Raw genomic sequence first — 25243 nt, 5'->3', positions numbered from 1 at the left:
GAAGAAGATTATGTCTTCCAAGACGATTATGCCCCTATACATCGTGCGGCAAAAGTAAAAAAGTAAATGGAAGACAACCAAGTAAACACGATTGAATGGCTAGCTCAGTCACCTGATTTGAACATTATAGAAAATTAATGATGATTATTCGATGATTCCAAAGCGGATTTTGCATGTTATAAAGATGAAAGGTCATCTCACAAAATATTAAAGGCATGTGAAAATAGATTTTAAGTTATTGACTTTGAAAGACGAGGTTGCTAATGTAAACAATGTGCCGCCATTTTGAAGGTGGGCCAATATAAGTTGCACATGACTGTAGTTGTAAGGAAATATCATATTTTGGTGTAGCAGATGCCCCTGAGCTCCATACAGTGATGGACTTGTTTGGGCAAAGTTAAGTGTCTTTGATTATTCTTAAAACAATGATTTCTCATTATTCAAAGTAATTCTTATTGTGTACTGAGGTGAAAACATATTTAATAAAAATATTAATTGCATTATACACGAGTTACCTCCCTTTCATTCAATTTTTACAGTTAATGCTCAACACCTATCACAGTCATTTATCCCGTAATAAGTGTGTATTTTAATCTTCTTCTTGTTTTGATAAAACCTTTTTTCAATGGTAGATCTAACCATCAGAATGCAACATTACACAGTCGTCTAGGATCCCTATTCTAATGTAAGTAATCTTCTATGAAAATTACAAGTCGTCACAAAATGTACCGCTGTCATATTTTTTCGGTCACATTTAACTCATACAATCTTCAGTACACACTGGTCACGAATATGGATTTGAATAAATGATATTTTCTTAATTCAAACAGCCACTTTCAACCTAACGTCCCTCAACAACGTTTTATCAGAAGTTGGTTAAAAAATAATAGACGGGATAGTGAGTAACAGCACACCAATTGCACATATTATTTCTCAAACTCAAATGGCCGCCATTTTGATGTCAATATAGACAAACTCCAATGTCATTAAAATCAGATCTTAGTTCTCACTATTGCTAAACAAAGATCTGAGGACATCCCATTACGAGTCACGTCAGAATGACCTTTCATCCGACCAATCAAAGCATCACTTACCAGAACATGAAGGTGACAGTCAGAATGTGTTTTCAAATCATGCAACCTCAAAAACGTTAACACGGGGTATTCCGAATGATAGTTACGGCTCGTATGACTGATTCCGTCAAGATTATCGTCTATCTATCGCTTCTGTGGGATAAACATTTGAACAGAGGTGGTGTTGCACAGTACGTGGGAAGCACCGCTATACAGTCGCAACCATATATTAGACATTCCGGAATGTGCGTTTGTTCAGTTTTCAATGGTCGTTTCAATGGTCGGTCAAAGTTCGTGAAAGATTGTTCTGACATGACCCTTAATGGGATGTCCTCAGATCTTTGTGTAGCGGCATTGAGAACTTAGATCTGATTTAAATGAGATTGGACAAACTTGGTATTTGCTATTTGTATTGTATGAATGTATCATACTTATTTGACATTTCATGTATTAATAATCATGAACCAAAAAGATACCCATCTTCCCGAGGCAAGGGAGTTAACTGACTTCAAAGGTCCAGTTTCCACCCTTGCCGAACTAGGCTGGAATTACTGAGTTCGATTGTAGTGCCATCAGTGGCTATTACCAGTTATGTCCCCTCTAAGCCTCTCCTATGGACCAATGAGATTCCGCCTCTCGTATCACTTGCATTTGCTTCACACAAAATGATGGCACCCAGTCCGGACGATCTGATTGATAATCAAGATCTATATTGTGATAATCGCGAAATGCATCAAATCACGTGAGCACCTTGATTAAAAACATGAAATGATTTGGAAAATATCTGTTGACAATGAGTTGGCGGTGCACATGCTTTGCAAATCCTGCAATTGACCGAAATCTGCATGACAGTTTACGAACTGGATTTCGATTTCGGTGTGCCATTTTGATTGGACTAAGGATAGACTCGTTGGTCCAGCCAAAATGTACCTCCATAATACCAGCCTAGTTCGGCAAGGGTCGAAAGATGAAGGATACCTGAATAATATTAAGACGTTTGATTATCTGTCCTGGTTTATTTTTCAACAGGTATTCTTTTCAGCATTCAATTCCAAATTTCACTTGCCGATCACTTGTCAAATTGTACCCGTGTCCAACTCATGTTTTGCTCTCACATGAAATAGACATTTACCGTGATACCTCATGCAGACAATTGAATAAAACTACCACCGATCGAGTATCTCGGGGTAAGTTCTTATATCCCCAACCGGTTATCTTTATGGGTTCACACAGTTGCAATGAGAACCGCCAAGACAAAAATGAAATTTGACCAAGACGATATGATGATATCTTGACCATTCTGTCAAATTGTCCGATTGACTATTTCCACGAAATAATTTGCCAACTTAGCATTGCATTTAGCGCAGAAGACCCTAAAGACATAGGCAATGTATTAAACTACGTTGAGAATAGACCTGTTAAGAACCGGGGTAGAATAGGTCTTCAGCAACCTATGCTTGCCTCAAAAGGGGACTATGCTTGTCGTAACGGGATCGGGTGGTCAGACTCGCTGACTTGGTTGATGCTTGTCATCGATCCCAATTGCCTAGATCGATGCTTATGATATTAATCACTGGATTATCTGGTCCAGACTCAATTATAAAAAGACTGACGTCACATAGCTGGAATATTGATGAGTGTGGCGTTAAACAACAAACCAACCAACCAACGTTGAGAATAATCTCAAAAACGTCATTGAGTGTTAGGCAAAATGTTGTGTCTGTTAATCTGTATATGACAATATAACTCAGTGTTGAAGATTAGATTCACCTGATTCATTTTATTTCTGAGATGAATTTAGTATTCCGATAAATTGTTAAAACCATCCTACTGCAAAATGTTTTTAAATTAATCATTCTTTTAGAGTAGTATATGTTATGGTTAACTGGTCAAGTGTTTAAAAAAAATGAAGAGTTATCACCCCTTGACCATCAGTAATAATAATTATTATTGCATTTGTCAATGGACAACAACATATACAACAACTCCCATTTTGAATTGTCATCATATACAAATATTTAAAACATAATCATTACACCTATCTGTGTGTGTAAGAATATGAATTTAGGCTACAAGAAATACTGGTTATGTACCATGTCAATCTTAAAAACCTTTTAGAAACAATTAACAAAACATGGTAGGGTGTTTTCGTGCACATTATTGTTTATGACTTTTCATGCTGCAACTACAAAGTTGGCCAAGATAGGGTATTACCTTGCATTAACATGCAACTGTTATTAAACTAGTAAATAGTTTTGCTGTATGAGGTGTTATTCCAGTATTATCAGTCCATGATATTTTATGCTCTGCAAAGGTTGACAGGTTTTTTTACTGCGTTGCTAGTATTTAAAAAAAACCCATTTCATCCCCTAGGTACACAATGTATTCGTTTTATGTTGGGAGTTTCTCATTTGACACTTCATGCTGCAAAGCTTACCAAGAAATTTCATTGCCTTGCATCAAGACCTATCTGTTATTAAACAAGTAGGTAAAGTGGCTGTATTAGGAATTATTCAAGTAGTTTCAATCCATGATATTTTATGCTCTGCAAAGTCTGGCCAGGGCCCGAGGTTATAAAAAAAATTTCGTGCTCAACTCAGTTTCGTGCTCAAATACATGCTCATGCTCAAGTTCGTACTCAGTTGAGATTTGTACTCAAGCAGAGGTTATAAAACATCTTGAGTCTGTACTCAGCTGAGAACAACTCACGCTCAGCTTGAGCATGCTCAAAGGAATCTTTGTTTATGATATAAGCGGCAATTTGGAACTCTTCCGTCAAGAATGGTAAGAAAACAACCCGGATGTTGTCGTCTGCTTATTTACAATGGCAACGGAGGGCGTGACCGAATCGAGAAGGCGGGGTAAGGGGTGGTCAGAAGCGGAGGAGGTTTGTCTCATACAGGAAGTCGTTCAGCGAGAGCAACTGTTGTTCGGCGAAATAAAGGGAAGCGGTGTGAAGTCCATCCATCGACAGCGGACCGATGGATGGCAAAGCATCACGGATATCCTCAACACGTAAGTTGTTCATATGTTATTGTTGTTTAATATCATTTCCAGCATGGTACGCTATATCATCGCGGTAGTTAAGTTATAAATACGTCTTGCGCAAAGTGTTCATTCAACTTTTATGACACAGGATTGATCGATGCTGATTTTTTTAATGTGTTCGGTAAAACAAAGTATACCTGTCATAAGCGAGTAAAAAAGTAAGGGGGGGGGGCTGTGTCTAGGGTCAAGGTCAAGGGACATCCTCCAAACAGTTTTAGTGGATTCTTTTCCAAATAATTTCGAGTGGAGGTTGGGGTAATTAAGTTATAAAGTTCTCAGGCGTAGGCGTGACATATCGCAACGAGTCCTGTATTCGATCATGCGTTGAAATGTGGTGCCCATGCAGATTTGCATAAGTAAACAGTCGAAAATGTGATTCTTCGTTGCATTAACTTTATTGTATATACTGGTAATCTAAATGGAGACATGTATTTTCATGGGCTTTCCCCTCCACAATTCCCTGACTGTGAAGAAGAAAACATGTTCTGTATATTAATTTTCAAATTATATCTCTTCTTTTATATACTTTCAGAAGACACATCAATGCCAAAAGGGAGGCTATTGAAGTGAAGAAGAAGTACTTCAATTTGAAACAAAGAGGTACTCTTTTATATTAGAAAAATACTAAGAGGCATATTGTGTCAACATTGTTACTCCATCATAATGTATTAAATGGTTATTATATTATTGATGAAACACATGTTTATCCCTCAATAACACATGAACACATGTCAATGAAACCCAAATTTAATATTTCAATATATATGTTATTGTTACTGAACTAAACTGCAAGTTTGTATTGTAGCTAAAAGCAAGATCGACGGCCTCAAAAGGTCAATGGCCACAACTGGAGGAGGGCCTCCACTCCCAGCACTGTCCAACGCGGACGAGGTCCTCTGTCAGTCTTTGGAGGGGAGGCCAGGTATTCATGGCCTAGAACATGGCATTGACACTGATGGTATGGGCAGTTCAATATGTAAAAGATTAATGTAACTTTTAAAGCCAACTATTTCTCATTAATGTTGGTTATGGTGAGACCTATCACCTGGGACAATGTATTTGGATGACAAAAATACTTATCAAATATAGTACAAACAAATCAAGTACTGACAAAAGACAAAGGAAACAACAACAAAAATTTCAGACAACAACTTTTTTATGCCTGTGATCAAAGTAATGAATACATTTGTTGTGAATTGCACTTGTACAAAATCATTCAAATAATGATTAATATTTGTCAGATAATCAAATTAATCACTCATCACAATTTCAGTCACAAATGCAATTGTTTTTGTCAATTCTAACCCGAAAATTATTAAAATAGCTGCATTACTGTATTTTAATATTCTGTTCACTTCAGTCATTCATGATGGCGATGTAGCTGCCGCTGCACCAGAAGGTAATACATATCATCATATGTCTGAATACTATTAACATGTATTATTATACATAATCACATCTATAACATGGGACATATATCTAATTACTCTCAGTCTGTGGGTTGTCTCCCTTATATAGGTCATGTCTTGAACATAATACCAAAATTTCCAACATGTATTGTAGAGCATAGTTTGCTATTCCTGTCATAACATTATTGTCTGAGCTGACACATGGTATACAATCAATGTAATTATTCTCAATTAATAACATTAAAGTATAACTTTATTTTGTGACTTTATTGAATGCTTAAATATATAAATGTCAGAAAATGATACAATAATTTTTTGCATTTGTTCAATGTTAAAAATTGTATCCCCTTATTTACAGGTCTGCAAGGTGAAGCACATCACATTGATGAGCAAGACATCCCAGCAAAAGGTACATCAGAAGGATCTGAGTAATATCTGTAGAACATATTACTATACTAAATAATCAACATTTTCAGAGTTTATTTCAGTATATTCAAGATTGCAGTTACAGATCAAATTTATGTTTGCATAATCCTTCTATAATACTAGTATAATACTAGTATAATACTACTACTAATAAACTATGACCTTTGTATGATTTATTGAAAGCATAGAAATGAAAACACTCATAGCAAGATGCTAATACATGTATTACCCCAAACAATACATTCACTGTCTTGTCAAAAGCTGAAAATACTAAGAGACAGGAAATATATTCGAATTATATTTATGTCACACTAACACCCATAATGCTATCAACAATACTATACTCCCAAAGATGACGCAGAGTACACAAGTCAGTCTCATTATATTTACAGACAAAAAGACCGGGCGCAAACGAAAAAGAACACAAGCTGAGGCAACATATGACAACACGATACAGGACACGGAAAGGATCAAACTTGAACAGAGGAAGCTGAAACTGGAAATTGAAGTGTTAGAAAAAAATCAAAAGAAATTAGACATTGAAATTCAAATGCTGCAGAGGAAATCAGTCTACTACCAACTAAAAATGAATGCGGAATTTGGTGTTTCTCTTGTCGAATCATGTCCAACTGAAGAATAATTATTATCAAAATTACTAAAGAGAGTTATGTAGAAATGCTAACTCTTTATCTTGTTCAAATTTAGAAATTAAGAAACAAATATGAATTGAATTGCTCTGTCACAATGTGCAATGTTAGAAATTTGAACTAGTCCTGCAGTTCGTGCCAAAGTGTCCACTTGTCAATGTATGAAAGAACTTGTAGACATATGCCATTTTTCAGGTTTCTGCTATATGTTATCATTGTAAGGACTTGTTGACTAAAAATGGTAGTTTCTACCGTAGTATGTGCTTTATATTATAACATTTTCCCACTTTACTTGCCGTAAAAGGCGGCAAACGGGATCGGGTGGTCAGGCTCACTGACTTGGTTGATACATGTCATCGATCCCAATTGCGTGGATCGATGCTCATGATATCAATCACTGGATTGTCTGGTCCAGACACAATTACTGTACAGTCCTCCGTCATATAGCTGGAATATTGCTGAGTAAGGAGTTAAACAACAAATAAATCTGCACTGTTGGCATGGCCAGACTATACAAATTAAATATTGTTCCATTTTGTGCACTGCTTGTATCTGAATAAAACATTGAATGACCAAATTGATTATGTATTCAAGTCTGTCATGACATATCTGACTTACTGAGCAATACCACTCACACAATCATTAAATGAGATGATATACATTTGAAATCACAAATTCAGATAGATTAAATTGTAGTGAATAAATGTTCCTATGCTTATCGACTAAAAAATGTTTGAATAATGTGCCGTCTCACATCAGCTCCATCATTTGGACCTGTAACCGGTGGCACATAATTATTCACATTTGAAGATGGAGGCATTAGATTTTCATCATGATTTATAATATCCCCCCTTTCAATACCCAAATTATGCAACACAACACATGCAACAACATAGGTCACAGCCTGTCTTGGGGTCGCCCTGAGCTCATTGTGCAGGCACTGAAACCGCCGTTTCAGGACACCAAAGGTCTGTTCAATGAGCACTCTTGTCCTGCACAATGACCCATTGTAGCGTTCCTCTGCACGGTTGGTGGGGTTCAGTAGAGGCGTCAGGAGGAACCAACGACATGGGTAGCCAGAGTCCCCCAGCAAAAAACCTTTGTACTGTCCTTAAACATAATAAAATAAGGTTATATATTATTGAAAGAATAACAGATTGTTTTATGATTTGAATACTGGTAAAAAGTACATATAATGTATGAATAAAATTTGTCTCATTAAGAATTGAAATATTTCAATATTTATCTTGAACATGATGAATGAAATAAACCTTTTCCCAGGAACAAATACATTCATCCTAATTAATGGAATTGTTTAGTTAAAAAATAACTTGTGAGAAAAAAAAAAATGAAAATGAGGATATGAATCCAATCTAATTTATTAATTAAAATGGGTATGGAGATTCTGAGATTTTATGCCATGTCTATCCAGGGTTCCAAAGCAATTGCCCTTTGTATGTCACTTCAATTCAATGAGATGTCATACAAAAATGTCTGCATATTGATTTAAATTTACATCTTAACTTATAATTACTATTACAGAAATGATTTTATATTATTTGTAACAGGATAAACTATATGCTTGTTCACTTGCAGAATACTTTCACCAAATTGTTCTAAAAACGTGTCTTACCATTTTCAAATTGCCTGCACAGTGCTGACGTCCGGAAAATACGGCTGTCATGCACCGATCCCGGCCAGCTGGCGTTGCAACTTGTGATGCAGAAATTTGCATCACAGCACATCTGTGGGATAGCAAATCAGAAATTTAAACTCCAATTTACAATACATACATAAGAATTACAAAAGTCATACATCTCCCCACCCCTAAACCAACACATACATTATAACGAATAGTTATGGAGTACAATTATGCCCATTTACCTGTACATTCAGGGAATGGTAACCTTTCCGGTTCACGAAGTCTCCCTCGTTCGTGGTAGGCCGCTGTATCCGGATGAACTTCCCATCAATGCACCCTACTACGTTAGGGAATCCTGTAAGTAAAACGTGTCATGGTGTCACAATAGATAGCATACTGCGCTGGGCAATGTTTACTAGTTTCATTTACAGCCCATCCTAAGATCTATCGCTTGATTATAATTTTATTTTATTTATATACATGACCTCGACCTCTGACCCATTTTCTTTTTACTGACCAATCAAAATGGCACTGACGCGAATCACACCAATGAAATCATTTATTTGTGTTTACATTGGGAAAATCCCATGTACGTACCTGCAATGTTGCCGAATGCCTCCTTCGCTCGTACGGCGTCTCCTCCAACTGGGAATTTAATAAACCTTCCTGAAAGTTTGGAGATTTGCAACGAAACTGCACGTAGGCTGTCCCCAACCAGCAGATGCATAGCGCCTGTCGCCAAAAAGCGAAGGCATACCAGCAACTGTAACAGTGGTGGAATCGCACAGTTACGAGCTGTCTCTCTGGTCAGATCGAGTAGACCAAGTAAATATATTATAGTATTTGGCCTAAATCTGTAACGGTCAAAAACTTCTTCGACATCTAAATCTTCCAGCGGGTTAGAACGATCTCGAAAGACTCTCGGAACACGGGTGTTCCGCCTCGCTTGTCGCGTCTGTCGCAGGTGAGCTGCCATTGTTGTTGTCGAACTCAGCGTTGAGCACGGTCCAAAGCGTACTTGAGATCGTACGGATTTCATGCTCAAGTTGAGCACGAAAACGTACTCAGATTATTTATAACCTCCGTTTATTGAGTCTGAGTTTTGAGTTGAGCACGAAACCGGATTTGAGCATGAAATCGTACTCAGGGAAGTTTTATAACCTCGGGGCCAGGTCTTGAACCGCTTTGCCATTATTTTTATTTTGTATTCATCGCCTATGTACACAATGTACATGTTTTATGAGGGAGTTTCTCATGCTTATCTATGACATTGCATGGTGCCAAGATATTGTTTGCCTTGCATCAGCAACCAACTGTTATTAGACAATGTTGTCATTTTGTGTAGTTTAGTTGAATAAATATTATTGCGCCCTAACCGGAGTTGTTAAAAAGAATTATTATTTTCAAATGGTTCCATACTTATATTCATTACATTGATTTTTTTTTTTATTGCTGAAGATATGAATGTAATCATTGAGAAGGAAAAAAACCATTTCATTTCACTTCTGTTCAATGTTCTGACAAAGTTTATTCCATGGGTCTATGAACAGAAGAAATAAAATAAAGGGTTATGCAAAATTGTTACAGACAGAAATATGTATGTTTATATGTTTACCACTTTTGCAATACAATTAAATAATTGAAATATTCAGAGGATGTTTCCAAGAGGCACAATTTTCAGTTTGATGCAGTCTTAGAACTTAACATGAGGCTGAGGCTAATACAAATCCTCCGGGCAAGTACAAATTTCTAAATTTTTGCATTGTTTTCACATTACAAAGGCATATCTTTACCCAGGCTAATAAAGCTTTAGAGTTTAGTTCTAGCCCTGTTTCTCAAATTCTGTTGTGATACCTGATAACTATATCAGACAAAAGATTTACAAGTACCCTTTCAGGGTCAATCACTCATCCCTGTCCTTATAAATGAAAAGTCAAAAAGTCAACTTACATTTAAAAGAAAAATGTATTATTATTAGCTCACGGGGAACAAAGGACCAAGGTGAGCTTATGCCATGCCGTGTCGTCCGTACGTCAACATTTTATTCAAACAACTTCTTCTGAACTACTAATTAGAAATTAATGAACTTTGACTGGAACCATCCCTAGGTGGTGGGGATTCAAAATTGTACTAATGGTGGTGCTGACCCCCCAAGGGGCTGAGGGTCGGGGCCAAATAGGGGTAATTTGGCTATATTGCTTTAAATGACTTCTTCTCTGGAACTAAGACATAGATATCAACCGTATTTGGTTTGAAGCATCCCTAGGTGGTGGGGATTCAAAATCTTACAAATGGAGGGGCTGACCCCCCAAGGGGCTGTGGGTCGGGGCCAAATGGGGGTAATTTGGTTATGTTGCTTTAAATAACTTCTTCTCTGGAACTAAGACTAGTAAGAGATAGATATCAACCGTATTTGGTTGGAAGCATTCTCCGGTGGTGAGAATTCAAAATTGTACTAATGGAAGGGCTGATCATACGACAAGGGAGGTCAAAATAGGGGTAATTTGGCTTTGGTGGGGACTCTTAATTGGAGAAATGGAGGGGCTGAACCCTACCCTCACCCCCGGTGACTAAGGGCTGGGGCTAAAAAGAGTTTATAACTTGGACACAGTTAAGATCCCCACTGTATAACCATATGTACAATTGCTGAGCATAATGAGAGGAATGCACATATGCTACCAGGACTGGCCCTTCTGTTCATCTGTCCAGCACTCGCAAAGGAGTTAGAACCTTGACCATAACATGCAAACCGATATTATTCCCACCCTATAATAAACAGATACATTGTATACATTTGTTTGTTATGAAGAGAATAATACATTTATGCCAATAGGATTGCGTAAATATCCAGGTGAGCGATAGACCCTATGGGCCTCTTAATAACAATGGCATAGGTACAATTGTATTTACAAATGTCACACCGTGATACAACCGAAAATACTGTTTAAAGCGGTGTTAAACTTATTGCTCTCAATAATAATCTATTCTTTGATTGTAACCAGAAGCCCTGGAACATCATGTATGAAATGATTGAAAGAACATAAGAAATAATTTGAGAAATGAGATGACGTATACCCCTCCCATGGTATGATTGTACATGTTTACCACAGAAGGGATCTTCAAGGTCCGTTCCTTAGCATCAGGGCAGTCTTCCATACTGAAATTAACTAATATCTCATTACATGTCACAAATAACATCTGAATATATTAATTTGATAACAGAAACATTACATATTTTTCATTATAATTTTATTATGATGTAATGCTCTAAAGAATAAATGTCTTTGTGCATTGATTAAAAATATCTTAACCATGGTGTACCAAGCGTTGTCAGCATGGTTACAATCTTCCTGTCGGGCCAGAGCCAGCAGTGGGACCTGGACCTTTGATGTCGCTTGTCCTCTCGTCAAGCCCCTCTTGACGTACGTTAAAGGACTTGGGCATCTCTTGTCTCCGGACGGCTACAGTACCTGTGCAGAAAGTGCCTTTTGTCATATAAAGCACGACAAAGGCCAGGACTGCAAAAGTAACTGTCCAGGGTGACGTGATGGCCCTTGTTGAGATGAGGCTGCATCAGTTCCATGACCACGTGGTGTCCCACATTCTGATTCATGCGTGGTCTGGCACATCTGTGTTTCCTGACCAGGGAGGCCTGGAACTGATGAGTGTAGCAAGACTCAGACTCAGCAAGAAACCACATCTTCAAACCCAACTTGTCTTTCTTCTTATTAGCCAGGTACTGCTTCAGTTTGTGTCTCCCCTTGAAACCAACGACCCTCTCATCCACACACACATTTGGACCAGCCTGTGAAATATACACACACATATGTACATAATGCATTTAACATGTTTTCTAATGATGGATACATTAAACAAATAATCTCAATCCTGATTGATATTAAACTTATCAAAACCAATATGAATGGCTTGATACACATGATGTTTCTTAAGTTCACTTAGAGATCTTGGAATAATACACATAAACTTGTTTACATTCATTTAAAACAATACATACTGATAGTTTGATGCAAATGACTTGATGACATTGGTTTGAACTTGTTGAACTTGTTGAGGAGCTCATCACCAGGCTGTCTTCAGGGAGTTGGCTCCGTGTTATCACTTGCATGAATCACGTGGAGCAACAACTGAAAACAGTTTCTTGTCATCACCTACCCGAAGCCTGGTGTCCTGGAAAGTTGAAAGAAATCATAAGCATAATTTATGAAGTAATCACTACAAATATTATTATTATTTTACAAAAAGTGAAATGCATGAATCAAACAAAAATAACTAGAGTATAACCAAAACTCCTGATCTTCTATTATGTCATTTAATAAAACCTACTAATGAAAGGGAGAAAAACAAAACATGAAATTTCAACTCTCAGTAAAATTGCAATCAAATGCAATGTTATCAGTTTGTGACATCATGAACAATGGGTGACTTCACTGTATAGTGTTCACTGTCAGCAGCTGAGCAGTATGATTTAAACAATATTTATTTCCAAAGAAAGGAATGAGATTGGTGAACAGGTTAAACCTGTTTAAACACCTATCCCTACAAAGGACATTTAACAATTAATAAGAGTAAACTGTACATAAAATAATATATTTAGATTAATTGTACGTACTTTTGCAAATATTATGATGTGAATATACAAGTCACACAAAAACACACAAAAACACACAAAAACACACATACATATATCGGTACATAAACAAAACAGCATACCAGTATATAGAGCTGAAACGATAACTTGGGACACCGATGCATCGCGATTCACTCCATGCGATACGGTGCACGATTTGTGAGGTGCTGTATCTCGATTTTTCACAATATCTTTTTATAAATAAACTTTTATCACAGATACGTTTTAAATGTGTTTTTAATGAATTTCAAATTCAAACTGAGTCATAAAAACATAGGGACAATATTATTTTCGCTACACACACTGACGTCTTCAAATACAGCAGCTATGCTAGCTATGTATATCAGTAGCAGTTCAAGCTTTCTGATTGGCTGAGCGGTCTCTAACTCAAACATGTCGGGGGGGAAAATGTCAACCTTTGCTAGCAAGTTACTGGTACTTGTCTAGTCATGTAGGACTGTTACTTTTGTGTTAGCTAGCCATTACATGGAAATGGCAGAAGATTCATTAAGTTATAATACTTATTACAGTATATATTTTATGACTCATGAACATTCATTCACTTTCATTTAAATTTTCATTTGAATAAACTAAGTTTAATTCATTTATCTCTTGTCTTCTCTTTTCACTATGTGTATCATAGCGTATTGAGATATGTATGGAAACGTGATGTAAGTATTGAGATACATATTGTATCGTGACCTAGGTGTATCATTGCACCCCTGCCAGCATATCACACATACAAACAACTATTTGAATGATGTAATCGTAAAGAAGAGAAATTAAAATTTTAAATCCTTTACATTTTGCAATGAACAAATTGACAGATTGTACAATAGCAAGGTTAGTATCAGTAGATGTTGTAGCATTTCCATATAATACTGAATCCGAGTCATATCCCTTTATATGGTAGTACATATTGTTCTAAAGATTGTAGTAGTTGCGACATGAAAAGAAAATGTGTAGTATCCTCATAATGATATCCACAGGAGCAGGTACTAGACTCATGGATATATTTGTGATATTTGCATGCATTTAAATCACTGCATCCTAATCTGAGGCAGCAATGGATAATTTGACAGAAACGGTAACATAGTCTAAGTTAAAGCCAAAGATTTTAGGATTTTCTGTTGTGGCGATACCTTTAGTGAAGTCAATCACAGTATACTTTGACTGAACATTATCTGGTACTATATTCCACATTTGCACTGTGTTGGGTAAAAATGATTTGTGGTAGTTAACTGTTGTAGCATTCTTAAGGTTCTTAAATTGATTACATAGATATTCAGGGGCCAACTTGTTAACCATTTTGGAAAATGTTTTTAATATTATTTATGAGATTGACGTCTTTTGGATAAGGGTGTCAGGTTAGTTTCAGAGTATAGAGACTCGTAACTGGTACCACGAGTAGCTCCACATATTGTTCTTAGTGTGTCTAAATGTAGCCTTTCCAATACCAATGCCTGGTCACAATAGTTGAATATTGGTAAAATAAATGATAAATATATATTTTGGAGCATTTTTCTGGACAGGCGGTATTTGAATGTTCTAAAGCTGTTAATCATTGGGCTTACTTTATCTACTATATTATCTATATGATTTGACCAGTAGCCATCTTGCTGTAAAATTAGACCTAGGTGAGCAGTATGATATCATATAGCTTAAACTGACCTTAAAAGCTGAAAAAAATATATATATTAGTCATCATGGTCATAAATCTATCGTTTTAAGTAATAATATGTTATAAGTATTAAATACCATATCTCTGTGTGAACCCCCTCATTCCAGTAAGAGGAAATCTTTGGTTTCTTTACCAGTCCTGTAAGCTGTACCGGCCCAGTAATTCCCTCATTTCTGAAATGGTGACCGGCTCCCATTCCTAGAGTCTTGACTGTGGAGGAAGGGTGTAGTCCTGGGGGTTGTTACAATGTATATATCTGAAAAATAGAATCAGGCTCACAGTTTTAAGTAAAAAATTTTTCTAATCTCAATACATAGAATTCCAGCCCCTGTACTATATCCTGTTGATAGTGTTGAAACAGAAGTGAAAATTGTTTTCATAACAAGAGTGGCATGTTTTTGTTGGTGACAACATTTTGGCATTTTCTACAGAATTAGCTGATTGTGTGATATGTGTTAACTGGTCAGTTAATATGTACAACATATTATGTACTAAAGTCTTACATTGTCATGAGGTGTCTGTCAAATGGAGTAAGATCGGTACTTATCCACCACAATGTCAACATATCCGAACACACAAATGGAGTGAGCGCACACGCTTGATAGGACACACTTCTTTACCGATATCCATTTGATATAAATCTTCGGTACATGTATTTAGGTAAAGTATAACTACGTATAAGCATCATCAATGAAGACTAATTCTTAGCATGCACTTACTTGCAGAGTAAGTAGCATATGAACAGAAACACAGATCTCTCTCACTCACACGCACACACAAATTGTGATTGGATGGCTTGTGTTATTTGTTGACTTGTTAGCATTGCACTGATAGGCCTGAAACTCATGTATGAGACCTTTTGAAAGGCAAACATTCCATTCACTTTTAAAAAAATTTCATTTGTGTATTTCTATGATAATAAATGAAAGATTGGCAAAGAGTATTTAAAAAAAAAAATGATTTATTAAGGTTGTAAGTAAAATAATTAATATAGTGAATGGAGAAAACATTGTTGTGTCCCTATCAGAGTTACAACACAGTTATGATATCAAAACTGGTTTTCCCACATTCTTAAAATATTTCTGGGAATATTGGCTTTGTTAACCTGTTGGCAGGTGAAAAATCACTTGTCACGACATTGACTAATATATACAATATTGATTATTTGATAACATTTATGATCATTACATGATATTAAAATATTTCCTTGTTTATTTTACATAAAAAAAATACTTTCAATAATTTATACATTTGTCGTGGTGATTCTTGTGTGAATGATCCCATGTTGCTTGTGATATATTTGACCGCGATTGTCTGTTGACAACGTAAATCAAAATACATATGGATGCGTCCTTGAACATATTTTTATGAAAGACTTTAATTATATATACCATGTTCCATAAAATACGAAAAAGATCATTATATACTTATTGAATTGACAGTACAGTATAAATATGACACAAATTATAGATTTAATTACTGCCATATGTTGACATTCATTGCAGAATGATGAAGTTACACATTATGCCTTCATATATTATTTTCTCATGTGGCATTTTTATTGGTAAATGAAATAATTACATAGTATATATACCTTTCGATTAGCTAAATGAACATTAGTCACACCGAAAGTACTATTTCAGCAACCCAATCATAGCCATTTTACAAATTTCAGGGAAAGGAAAAACAAATCGAAAATGTACATAGGCATGCTAACGCACATGGTAATCATCAGCCGTAAGCGTAAACACGAAAAGGTAAAGTATACATAAGTCTATGAGTGACACTTTAGTAGACCCGTGCTGAATCGGGGTAGAATAGATCTTCAGGAACCCAAGCTTGCTGTAAAACCCAAGCTTGTCGTAAGAGGCTACTAACGGGATCGAGTAGTCAGGCTCACTGATTTTGTTCATGCATGTCATCGTATCCCAATTGCATGGTGATGCTCATGACATCAATCACTGGATTGTCTGGTCCAGACTCCTGTACTGTAGTCAGTAGGTGTAATATTGATGTACCGCTCATGTATTCCAAAGAATCTGGAACCAATATACCACATGCGAAACCAATCTAGGTACAAAATTGTTAAAAATGGTGTCGAGTTCAATTTTCAGTTTATGATGACATTCTTAAAAACTTAAATTTGCAGTAAATGTCAACTGATGTGAATATGTATATGCATATTCACTAAGTTGTGAGTGTCATATCATAATATTCTGTGCTAATTGATAAGTGTACGGAGTCGAAATTAGTGGCCAGACAAGGCAAACTCATTGGAATAAAATGATGCACAGCAATCATGTAACTTGGATTTGTTATGTTCTTGCATATGTCACTCATTTTCCAATTGTGGATCATAACCTTCTCTTCAACAACCATAACTTATACCAAACTGGTGTTCACTATCAAAGCATTCTTTCTATAAGTTTGCTTTTCATATTTTCATTCAATGAAGGTCATAAATGTAATAGAAATATACACTGTCATTTTCTCATGTGTACCGACCATTCCGCCATTACCGATAGTCGATAAAAATATACAAAACTTGTAAGTAAACTTGTTCGTAAAGGAGTGAACAGGAATGTATTTAGGTCAATATGTGTACAGTTTTGAAAACATGTCTTTCTGACCACTATTGTCATATTATTTCTTATGAACAAGGATTTTATCTGAAAATATTTACGTGAATGTGACATGGGTGCATAATCAGAATCCGCTGTCATTCCCTTGGTGTTAAATTCACAATTGAAAAAGGCATTTTCTCGGGACCATATATGGTCCCTTGTCACTATGTGAGTGTAAAAAGTGAGGGACCATACATCGTCCCTTGGCACTATGCGAGCGTAAAAAGTGAGGGACCATATATCATCCCTTGGCACTATATGAGCGTAAAAAGTGAGGGACCATATATCATCCAGTGGCACTATATGAGTGTAAAGGTGAGGGACCATATATCATCCCGTGGCACTATACGAGTGTAAAAAGTGAGGGACCATATATCATCCTGTGGTACTATATGAGTGTAAAAAGTGAGGGACCATATATCATCTTGTGGTACTATATGAGTGTAAAAAGTGAGGAACCATATATCATCCCGTGGCACTATATGAGTGTAAAAAGTGAGGGACCATTTATCATCCTGTGGCACTATATGAGTGTAAAAAGTGAGGGACCATATATCATCCCGTGGCACTATATGAGTGTAAAAAGTGAGGGACCATATATCATCTTGTGGTACTATATGAGTGTAAAAAGTGAGGAACCATATATCATCCCGTGGCACTATATGAGTGTAAAAAGTGAGGGACCATTTATCATCCTGTGGCACTATATGAGCGTAAAAAGTGAGGGACTTATGGACCCGGACTTTGTAGCTGTGAGAGGGATATGCCGGTCCTGGGGTCCGATGACCCGGACGATCCCTAGAGTTAAGCTAGTACTGGTCGTGCTGACCGGACAGTACCGAAATAGCGTAAGTTCTTTGGGGGCCACAAGCCTTCCATGCTCTGAGTATGGAGTGGCTTATGACACCCAAATGAGGTTAGCAACCGAGAGCCCCCAAAGAATTAAGAATATAGGTAAATAACATGAATATGGTACCTAGTGATGGTGACACATAGCCTTGTGAGCTTGCCCTAAGGTGGAATCGGACGTTCTGATATACTTGGCATAACAGTCCGACGTCCACCTGCCCATAGTCTTAATGAGGTGATCCTCGATGTGAACGGTGGCCGCCGTGGTAGCTGCTCCTATCCGGAATGAGTGCCCGGAGTAGTCGGCGGAGTTGTAGCCAGTCAACATGAGGACCCTATCTAACCATGACAAAAACACAGTCCTGGATATTGGTAGATTGTCCCGATTGACGAACAGCGGATCCTGGTATGCAACCCTGCACTGCGTTCTAATGGAAAACAGTTTGGACAAGGCCGAGTAGGGACATGTCATAGTGTCAGTAGCGAATAAGGCAATGTGAACGCCCAGTCGGAAGGGATCAGTCTTAGACACTTTTAAGGTTATAACACATGTTCTTTTATGATGTACGAAACTAATGTCGCTCATAGTTATGTTCCTACTGGGATCAAAGTTGGCTGAACATGTGAGTTCACCGCATCTCAAGAATCCGAAGAATGCTGTAAGACACATACATTCCATTACCAAATCGTTGAAAGGACCGAACACGCCATCCCTGAGCCGCTTGATGATGTTACATAGCACATGGTAAGTGATGGGGAGTCTCTTCCTCCGCTCTGGTGTATGGGCCCGTTTGTATCCTCTGAGTAGAGTTTGAATCCGATTTAGGGCACCGGTTGAGACATCGTCAAACAGTGTCCTGATGCCCACTTGTAGGTAAGTAAATCTGATTCCCGCCAGATAAGTCTTCACGGTGTCATGTGAGAGTTTGAGGAAGCCGAAGCAATGTGCAAGAAAGTACTGAAGGTAGGCTTCGTTAACTGGTGGCAGGACGCTGCTGGCACCCAGTGTGTTGAACAAACTGAACTTTAACATGAACTTTAGGTAGCACTGAAATCCTGTAGAATATGCTGTTCTGGTTTGTCGACTGATCGCAGCTGACCACAGGGTGTCCAGGTGACGGTTCAGGTCCACATCACTTGTGAGCTGGGTGGGCAAGGCGTTGGATGGAGTTCTGCGTGGGGCGCCAGGGCTCGGAATTTCCTGAACTGCAAACGGGAAAGTGCATCTGCAATGTTATTTGGAAGCCTGGAACATGTTCAGCTAACACAATAAAGTTATTTATAGCTGCTTGCCATGTAAGGGTCCGCATCAGAGCCATACATTTTGATCGACCCTTTTTAATAATACCCACAGTAGCTATATTGTCAAAATGAAACAGTACTCTCTTCCGTGTCCAATGTCGTCCCCAGAGAATGGCCGACACCACAATAGGATAAAGTTCCAACCAAGCAATTGATTGTGCCGAGTCTCGACTGTTTTTAACGTCCTGAGGCCACGCCTGGGCGAACCATGCCCCATCAAAATATCCCCCGTGTCCTACACTTCCAGCTGCATCCGTATACAGATTGAGATCCGGAGCTGATGTGATATGGTCGTCATGGAAAAACGAGATGCCATTCCACTGGTTCAGAAAATTTTTCCACATGTGCATCTCTATCCGACATTGCTTAGATAGTCTGATATGGTACTTCTGCCTCACAACCTGGAGACTGCCCAGGACCAGAATCAATGCTTATGCCAATAGTGTTGGCTGGTTATTAGCGGTACGGAAGACTCCCGAGTTACCTCCCTTGTCTTCGCTCTTCTCTCGCTCTTTATTTTGTACTCGCCTCGTGGTGTTCGGAAATAAAACCTCTCGCAACCGAAAAGCCTCTCCATCTTGTGTCCCAATCGTCAGTGGCCTAAGAGTGTCCGTCAAACCTTACTGGCGTGGTGGCAGCGCTACGGACAAGTTCCCACACCTGACATTCGGTTGGATCGTGCAAAACACTCAAAGTATCACAATCGCTTCACAGCAGACGATCGGTCAGTATTGCTTTTACTGGATAGCACAAGTTACACCCTCATCGTGGCTAGTACTGCGAGAGCACCTAAACAGTTGTGTTTAACCAAACACGAGACAGTTAATTCATTTGAGAACTGGCGTCAAATTTTTTTGTATACATTGTCACTAGATCGGAACTTTGCTCCATTCCTAGCGACAGGTGCTACATGGCTCAAGAGAACCGCCCATGCTCCCTTGCATGGATTTACGGATGATAATGAGGAGGTTCCCGTCGCGTTGCGACGAACAGCTCTACAAAAGGTCAGTGCCCTGGAACTTATGCTTGGACAAGTAGCCAATTATTGCCCCGTTATCTCAAGGAACACTATGGTGAAGAATTCTACATCCATTGGTCAGATCTGGCAAGTTATCAGACTCCATTATGGATTTCAGTCTACCGGAGCTCACTTCATAGACTTTTCTGACATTAAGCTTGACCCTGAGGAACGCCTAGAAGATTTATATCAGCGCCTCATGGCCTTTATTGTGGACAATCTCTTGCATCGGGAGGGTGCTATTACGCACCATGGAGTGATAATCAACGAGGACGAGGAACTTTCTCCCACTTTAGAGAACTTTGTTATACTCACATGGCTACGATTGATTCACCCTGAATTGCCAAGACTGGTCAAGCAAAGATATGGAACCGAACTACGCTCACGGACCTTAGCTTCCATCAAACCGGAAGTCTCACAGGCGCTTTCATCTCTCCTAGATGAAATACGGACAGGGGGATGACGTGAAGATTATGAGGGCTGCAGCGTCCTCAGATGGCAACCGAAGATCTCCATTTACCAACAGACCTCCAAAGACCTCCCCCCAACGCCCAAACAAGATGTGCCCTCTGTGCAGCCAAGCTGGTCGTTCAGACATACGCCACTTCCTCAGTGTGTGCCCACACCTGCCAGAACGGGACAGGAAATACATGACAGATATCGCACATTTTAGACATAAACGACAATGACAATGAGGAGACAGAGGATGTTTTCACCATCGAGCCCCCAACATCATCTAAGTCTAACCTCTCAGCACTTAGGATCCAGGTCCGCCAATCTCCATATATTGATGTTTTCCACCATCATCGTGGTGTCCGCCTCACACTCGACTCTGGAGCAACCGGCAACATGATTCGCCTGTCAGCCGCAATACGTCTAGATGCTAAGATTACCAAGTCATCACAGTCAGCCCATCAAGCAGATGGATCCTCGCCCCTAGAAGTCGTTGGAGAGACCTGCATGACATTTGCGCGCGATGACAAACAGTTTTTGTTCGAAGGCTTGGTTGTTAAGGACCTCGATGTCGATGTCATTGCAGGAACCCCCTTCCTTGAGTGCAATGATGTGTACACTCGACCAGCTAAACAACAAGTGCACGTCGGTGACAATGCTACATATACTTATGGCTCTACCGACGAACCGACCACTCGTCACACTGTGCGGCGTGCAAGCCTTATACGAGCTCCCCGTGTTGCTACAGTATGGCCTGGTGAATATCTGGAGGTCAGCCTTCCCGACGACATGTACTCTCAAGATGGAACCGTGGCAGTTGAGCCACGTACCGACTCTAGACAAGTGACTACAAAAGACGACTACATGTGGCCTCCACCTAGCCTCTTAACAAGTGTCTCAGGCAGGATCCGCATCCCAAATTTGACTGATAGTCCACAGGCCGTGAGACGACATGAACACTTTTGTCAAGTCAGACCAGTTGCTATCCTACCGGACAACAATGCGACAGCCCATGACCCTCCAACTTCGTGTCTTAAAACCTCAACTGTTCATCACCAGGGCGCAAACTACTCTAGCCCTGTCAAGTTAGATCCTGATTCTACTATTCCCCCATTGGTAGTGGCCAGTTTCAAGTCGCTTCTTGAAGAGTATGACACTGTTTTTGACCCCCGGTTCCAGGGTTATTACGGGAAGTCCGGTCCATTCCAAGCTGTTGTGAACATGGGACCTGTTCTACCGCCGCAGCGCAAAGGACGTGTTCAGATACATGCCCCACTGTAGCAAGTGCCACCACAATAAGTCAGGGTGGGACCCTCATCTCTTATGTCTGAATTCCACCACCATCGGCTTTATCCAAATGCCTACAGGTATCTCGCAGGAATGAAATCTTTAACATTGGATCAGGTCCATCTGACGACATCAGATCAGACAAACTGTCACATTGAAGTCTGGCTCTCCAGTCAGACTTCACTCTTTTTCAACTAAATCCTCTTTCACACAGAGAGGAATTTTACTGGAAGAGAGAGAACTACCTTGATTAGAGCTAAGATATCCTTTAGGGATCCTTGTTTGTCATTTGATCTTGCAATTCTATCCCATAATGATACTGATATGAAGTCAAGAGATTCCTCTAACTTCAAAGTTCTAAGTATGTGTCTTTTCACTGATGTCCACTGTAACAAAATATTTTCCAATGTGTCTACTTGGATGTGAGAGGGGGGCACGGGTGGCCCAGACGTCTTAGGCGCCATGATTCGCTGTGCAGAGTTGCGTCCCTTTCCCATGCCTGAAACCTGTGATTGTGGGTTTGAATCCCAGTTCACCCCGATTATGTTTCTAGGTTTGTCAGCACCATACCCGTGCTTGTGGGTTTCACCAAAGTGGTAAACGTCTTGAGACCTGCATCACTTCAGGCTTTCTTCCCACATTAAACTGACACGCCGCAATATAATTGGAATGCTGTTTAAAGCGGCGTCAAACCCAACTCATTTGGATGTGAGTGGGGTTTCAAACTGATGAAACAAAATCTTTATTTCATCATCACCAAATGTATTCACAGCATCTGGAGTTTCTGACCAGTTGTCAAGATTAAGCCAATAGGAAACCCCACACACTTCACCTTCAACATCAAACCTTTTGGTCAGGTATTCTTTCCTCAGTGTAGCATTTTCTACTTCAAACTCAGGATTTATTTTCTTTCTTGCACGACTGGCTGCCCTCTCAAGAATGCTCAGTTGATGTCTTCTGAACCTGTATTCATCCCTTAGGACCTCTTTCTCCACAGTGACACCTTTCATCGTGATAATTTTCAATTTGTCTCCATCAGACATTTTGTCAGGTCCAGCTACTGTGCCATCAATTGCCTCATGCACAGTGTAAAGCCCTGCATCATTACACTGGAACATTTGGCTCAAGTTGGACAGCATATGAAGGAATACCAGGTGAAAGTTGATAAACATACATTTTTTACTTATCCTGCATTACTCCTTAATGCATTCACTGCCTCCCTTATGACAACAAAAGATAGTTCTCAGCGAAGGTCTTGGGTGAAAAAAAGGGGTTTCCATTTTCAACTCCTGCTTTTTGCTTGGATCATTGCTGCTGTCATGTGCCCTTGATGACAAGTCACTTTCCTCACATCACTGCCTGTCGTATAACAGCAAGGACGTCTCTTGGCTGAGCTCATCAAATTGAATTTTTTTAGACCCTTAGCTTTGGCTATTACTCTAAATTATATCTGTGATAGGTAATATATATTTTTTTTATATTAATTTCACTATTTTGTGTCTTAATATGTGGGTGATTTTGGTGTGAAAAGACTTTGTCTTTTTTCCCTCCACGTGGCTCGTTTCCCGCCATTTTGAATTTGTGTTACAATTGTTTACCCACAGGGGTGGTAAAATTGTTTGCAGTTTGTAGCTAAGGATTTATAACACATTTATATTTATTTAAATACTGGTAGCTCTGGCGTTACATGGAGTTTGCGTGCATAATTTCATTGTATACACTTTCAACTCATGAAATATTTGTCGATAAATTCTATGGCAATTCTTCAACTCTGTATCAATCAACAACTCCCTATTTGCCTAACATAACTCAACACCTCTCTATTTGCTTGCGCGGTGTAAAAATTGTCGTGGTAAAAAATCTTCCAAAGATCTTCATCAACACTGTTTGGCTTGCACACTGATTTGCTCTCCAAACTTTAATGTAATTTTTGTTCACCTCACTCTCCATTGAGTTTTGCCATTTTTAGACAGGTCTCTGTCTTGTTGCGAGGAAGATGTCACAGTCGCAGGATGGTAATAGTGACTGCACCCTCCTCCAAATTCAACAATGTTGGGGGCTACTGTGAATATCATACCTGCTTCTAATTTTCAGGCGTCTAGGGCTTACAGTGCTACGGCCCCTGCGGAGCTGGCGCGCACCTCTCATGACGCTTTGATTGGGGTGTAGCAGTCACAAGCCACGATTCAGCCGACATTGATGGGTGTTCCTACCCCACAGGCGCGTCTACATCAGCCACCCCATTTCCAACGTACCCTATTACGTCAGCGACGCATAACCAGCTTATCCCTGTTCCACCTACTTATCCGGCAGCACAGCAGTTGTACACTCAGCTGTACCAGGACTGCAATTGGATACAGAATTTTATGCAATCCATGTGGCAGCAGTCTATGGCACATTTGTACCCAACGCTTGCGCCTATGTACCAGACGCCAGCATCAGCTATAACTCTTGTGCATGTGTTAACGTCTACACTGGCAACTAACATTTAGCAAATGCTCTGTTACATCGCATACGCCCTTGGTTAGCGCCAATACTCTAGTGCATACATGGACATCGTCGCATGAGGCCTTATACCCAGGTGTTTCTTCAAGAGATGTATGTAGTATGTACCCTTTATTCACATCTTTCGCATTGATATCATTCACTTCGATATCATCGACCCACTCAAAACCACCCGTGGGTAAAGGTTGACTCATAGCCCATCCGTACAAATTGTTAGCGTCGAGATATAATATATGCGTGTCGGGTTTACTCGGATCGTATCCTTCCACTAATTTATTATTAGCCTTAGAATACCTTTTCGCTACCATCGATATACCACCTCTTAATCCTTTCTCAATAAGGGGCGGTCGGGTAGCCTAGTGGTTAAAGCGTTCGCTCGTCACGCCGAAGACCCGGGTTCGATTCCCTACATGGGTACAATGTGTGAAGCCCATTTCTGGTGTCCCCCGCCGTGATATTGCTGGAATATTGCTAAAAGCGGCGTAAAACCATACTCACTCACTCACTCACTCACTCCTTTCTCAATAAACAAGTTCATATCGTAATCGATGAGTAATTTTAGTTCTACTCCTGTCATCCCGCGATAGTCCGGGACTGGAATAGTACCATGCCGGGTCCAGCCGTATGGTTA

The 25243-nt window shown here is 39.2% G+C and overlaps 3 protein-coding genes across 3 annotated transcripts in view; 2 read left to right on the top strand and 1 right to left on the bottom strand.

Moving 5' to 3' along the window:
- LOC124150121 (obg-like ATPase 1) overlaps nt 1–25243 on the top strand; it is a 410349-nt gene that overhangs the window by 18137 nt on the left and 366969 nt on the right. The gene's annotated exons all lie outside the window — the stretch shown is intronic.
- LOC124150120 lies at nt 2723–7176 on the top strand. The gene is made up of 6 exons (XM_046522044.2): nt 2723–4088; nt 4654–4721; nt 4927–5079; nt 5482–5520; nt 5889–5939; nt 6349–7176. Exons 1-6 carry the CDS (start codon nt 3898–3900, stop codon nt 6594–6596), a joined length of 750 nt encoding a protein of 249 aa, XP_046378000.2. The 5' UTR covers nt 2723–3897; the 3' UTR covers nt 6597–7176.
- Nucleotides 6806–8586, bottom strand: LOC124150119 (putative nuclease HARBI1). Its single transcript, XM_048381878.1, has 3 exons — nt 8488–8586; nt 8237–8348; nt 6806–7713 (listed from the first exon to the last, which is right to left on the bottom strand). The coding sequence occupies exons 2-3, from the start codon at nt 8346–8348 to the stop codon at nt 7319–7321; spliced, it is 507 nt and encodes a 168-aa protein (XP_048237835.1). The 5' UTR covers nt 8488–8586; the 3' UTR covers nt 6806–7318.

The sequence above is a fragment of the Haliotis rufescens genome, unplaced genomic scaffold (assembly GCF_023055435.1).
Source record: "Haliotis rufescens isolate VD_foot unplaced genomic scaffold, xgHalRufe1.0.p SCAF_4, whole genome shotgun sequence".
In the NCBI taxonomy this organism is placed as follows: Eukaryota; Metazoa; Mollusca; class Gastropoda; order Lepetellida; family Haliotidae; genus Haliotis; species Haliotis rufescens.
This window is presented reverse-complemented; position numbering and strand designations above follow the sequence as displayed.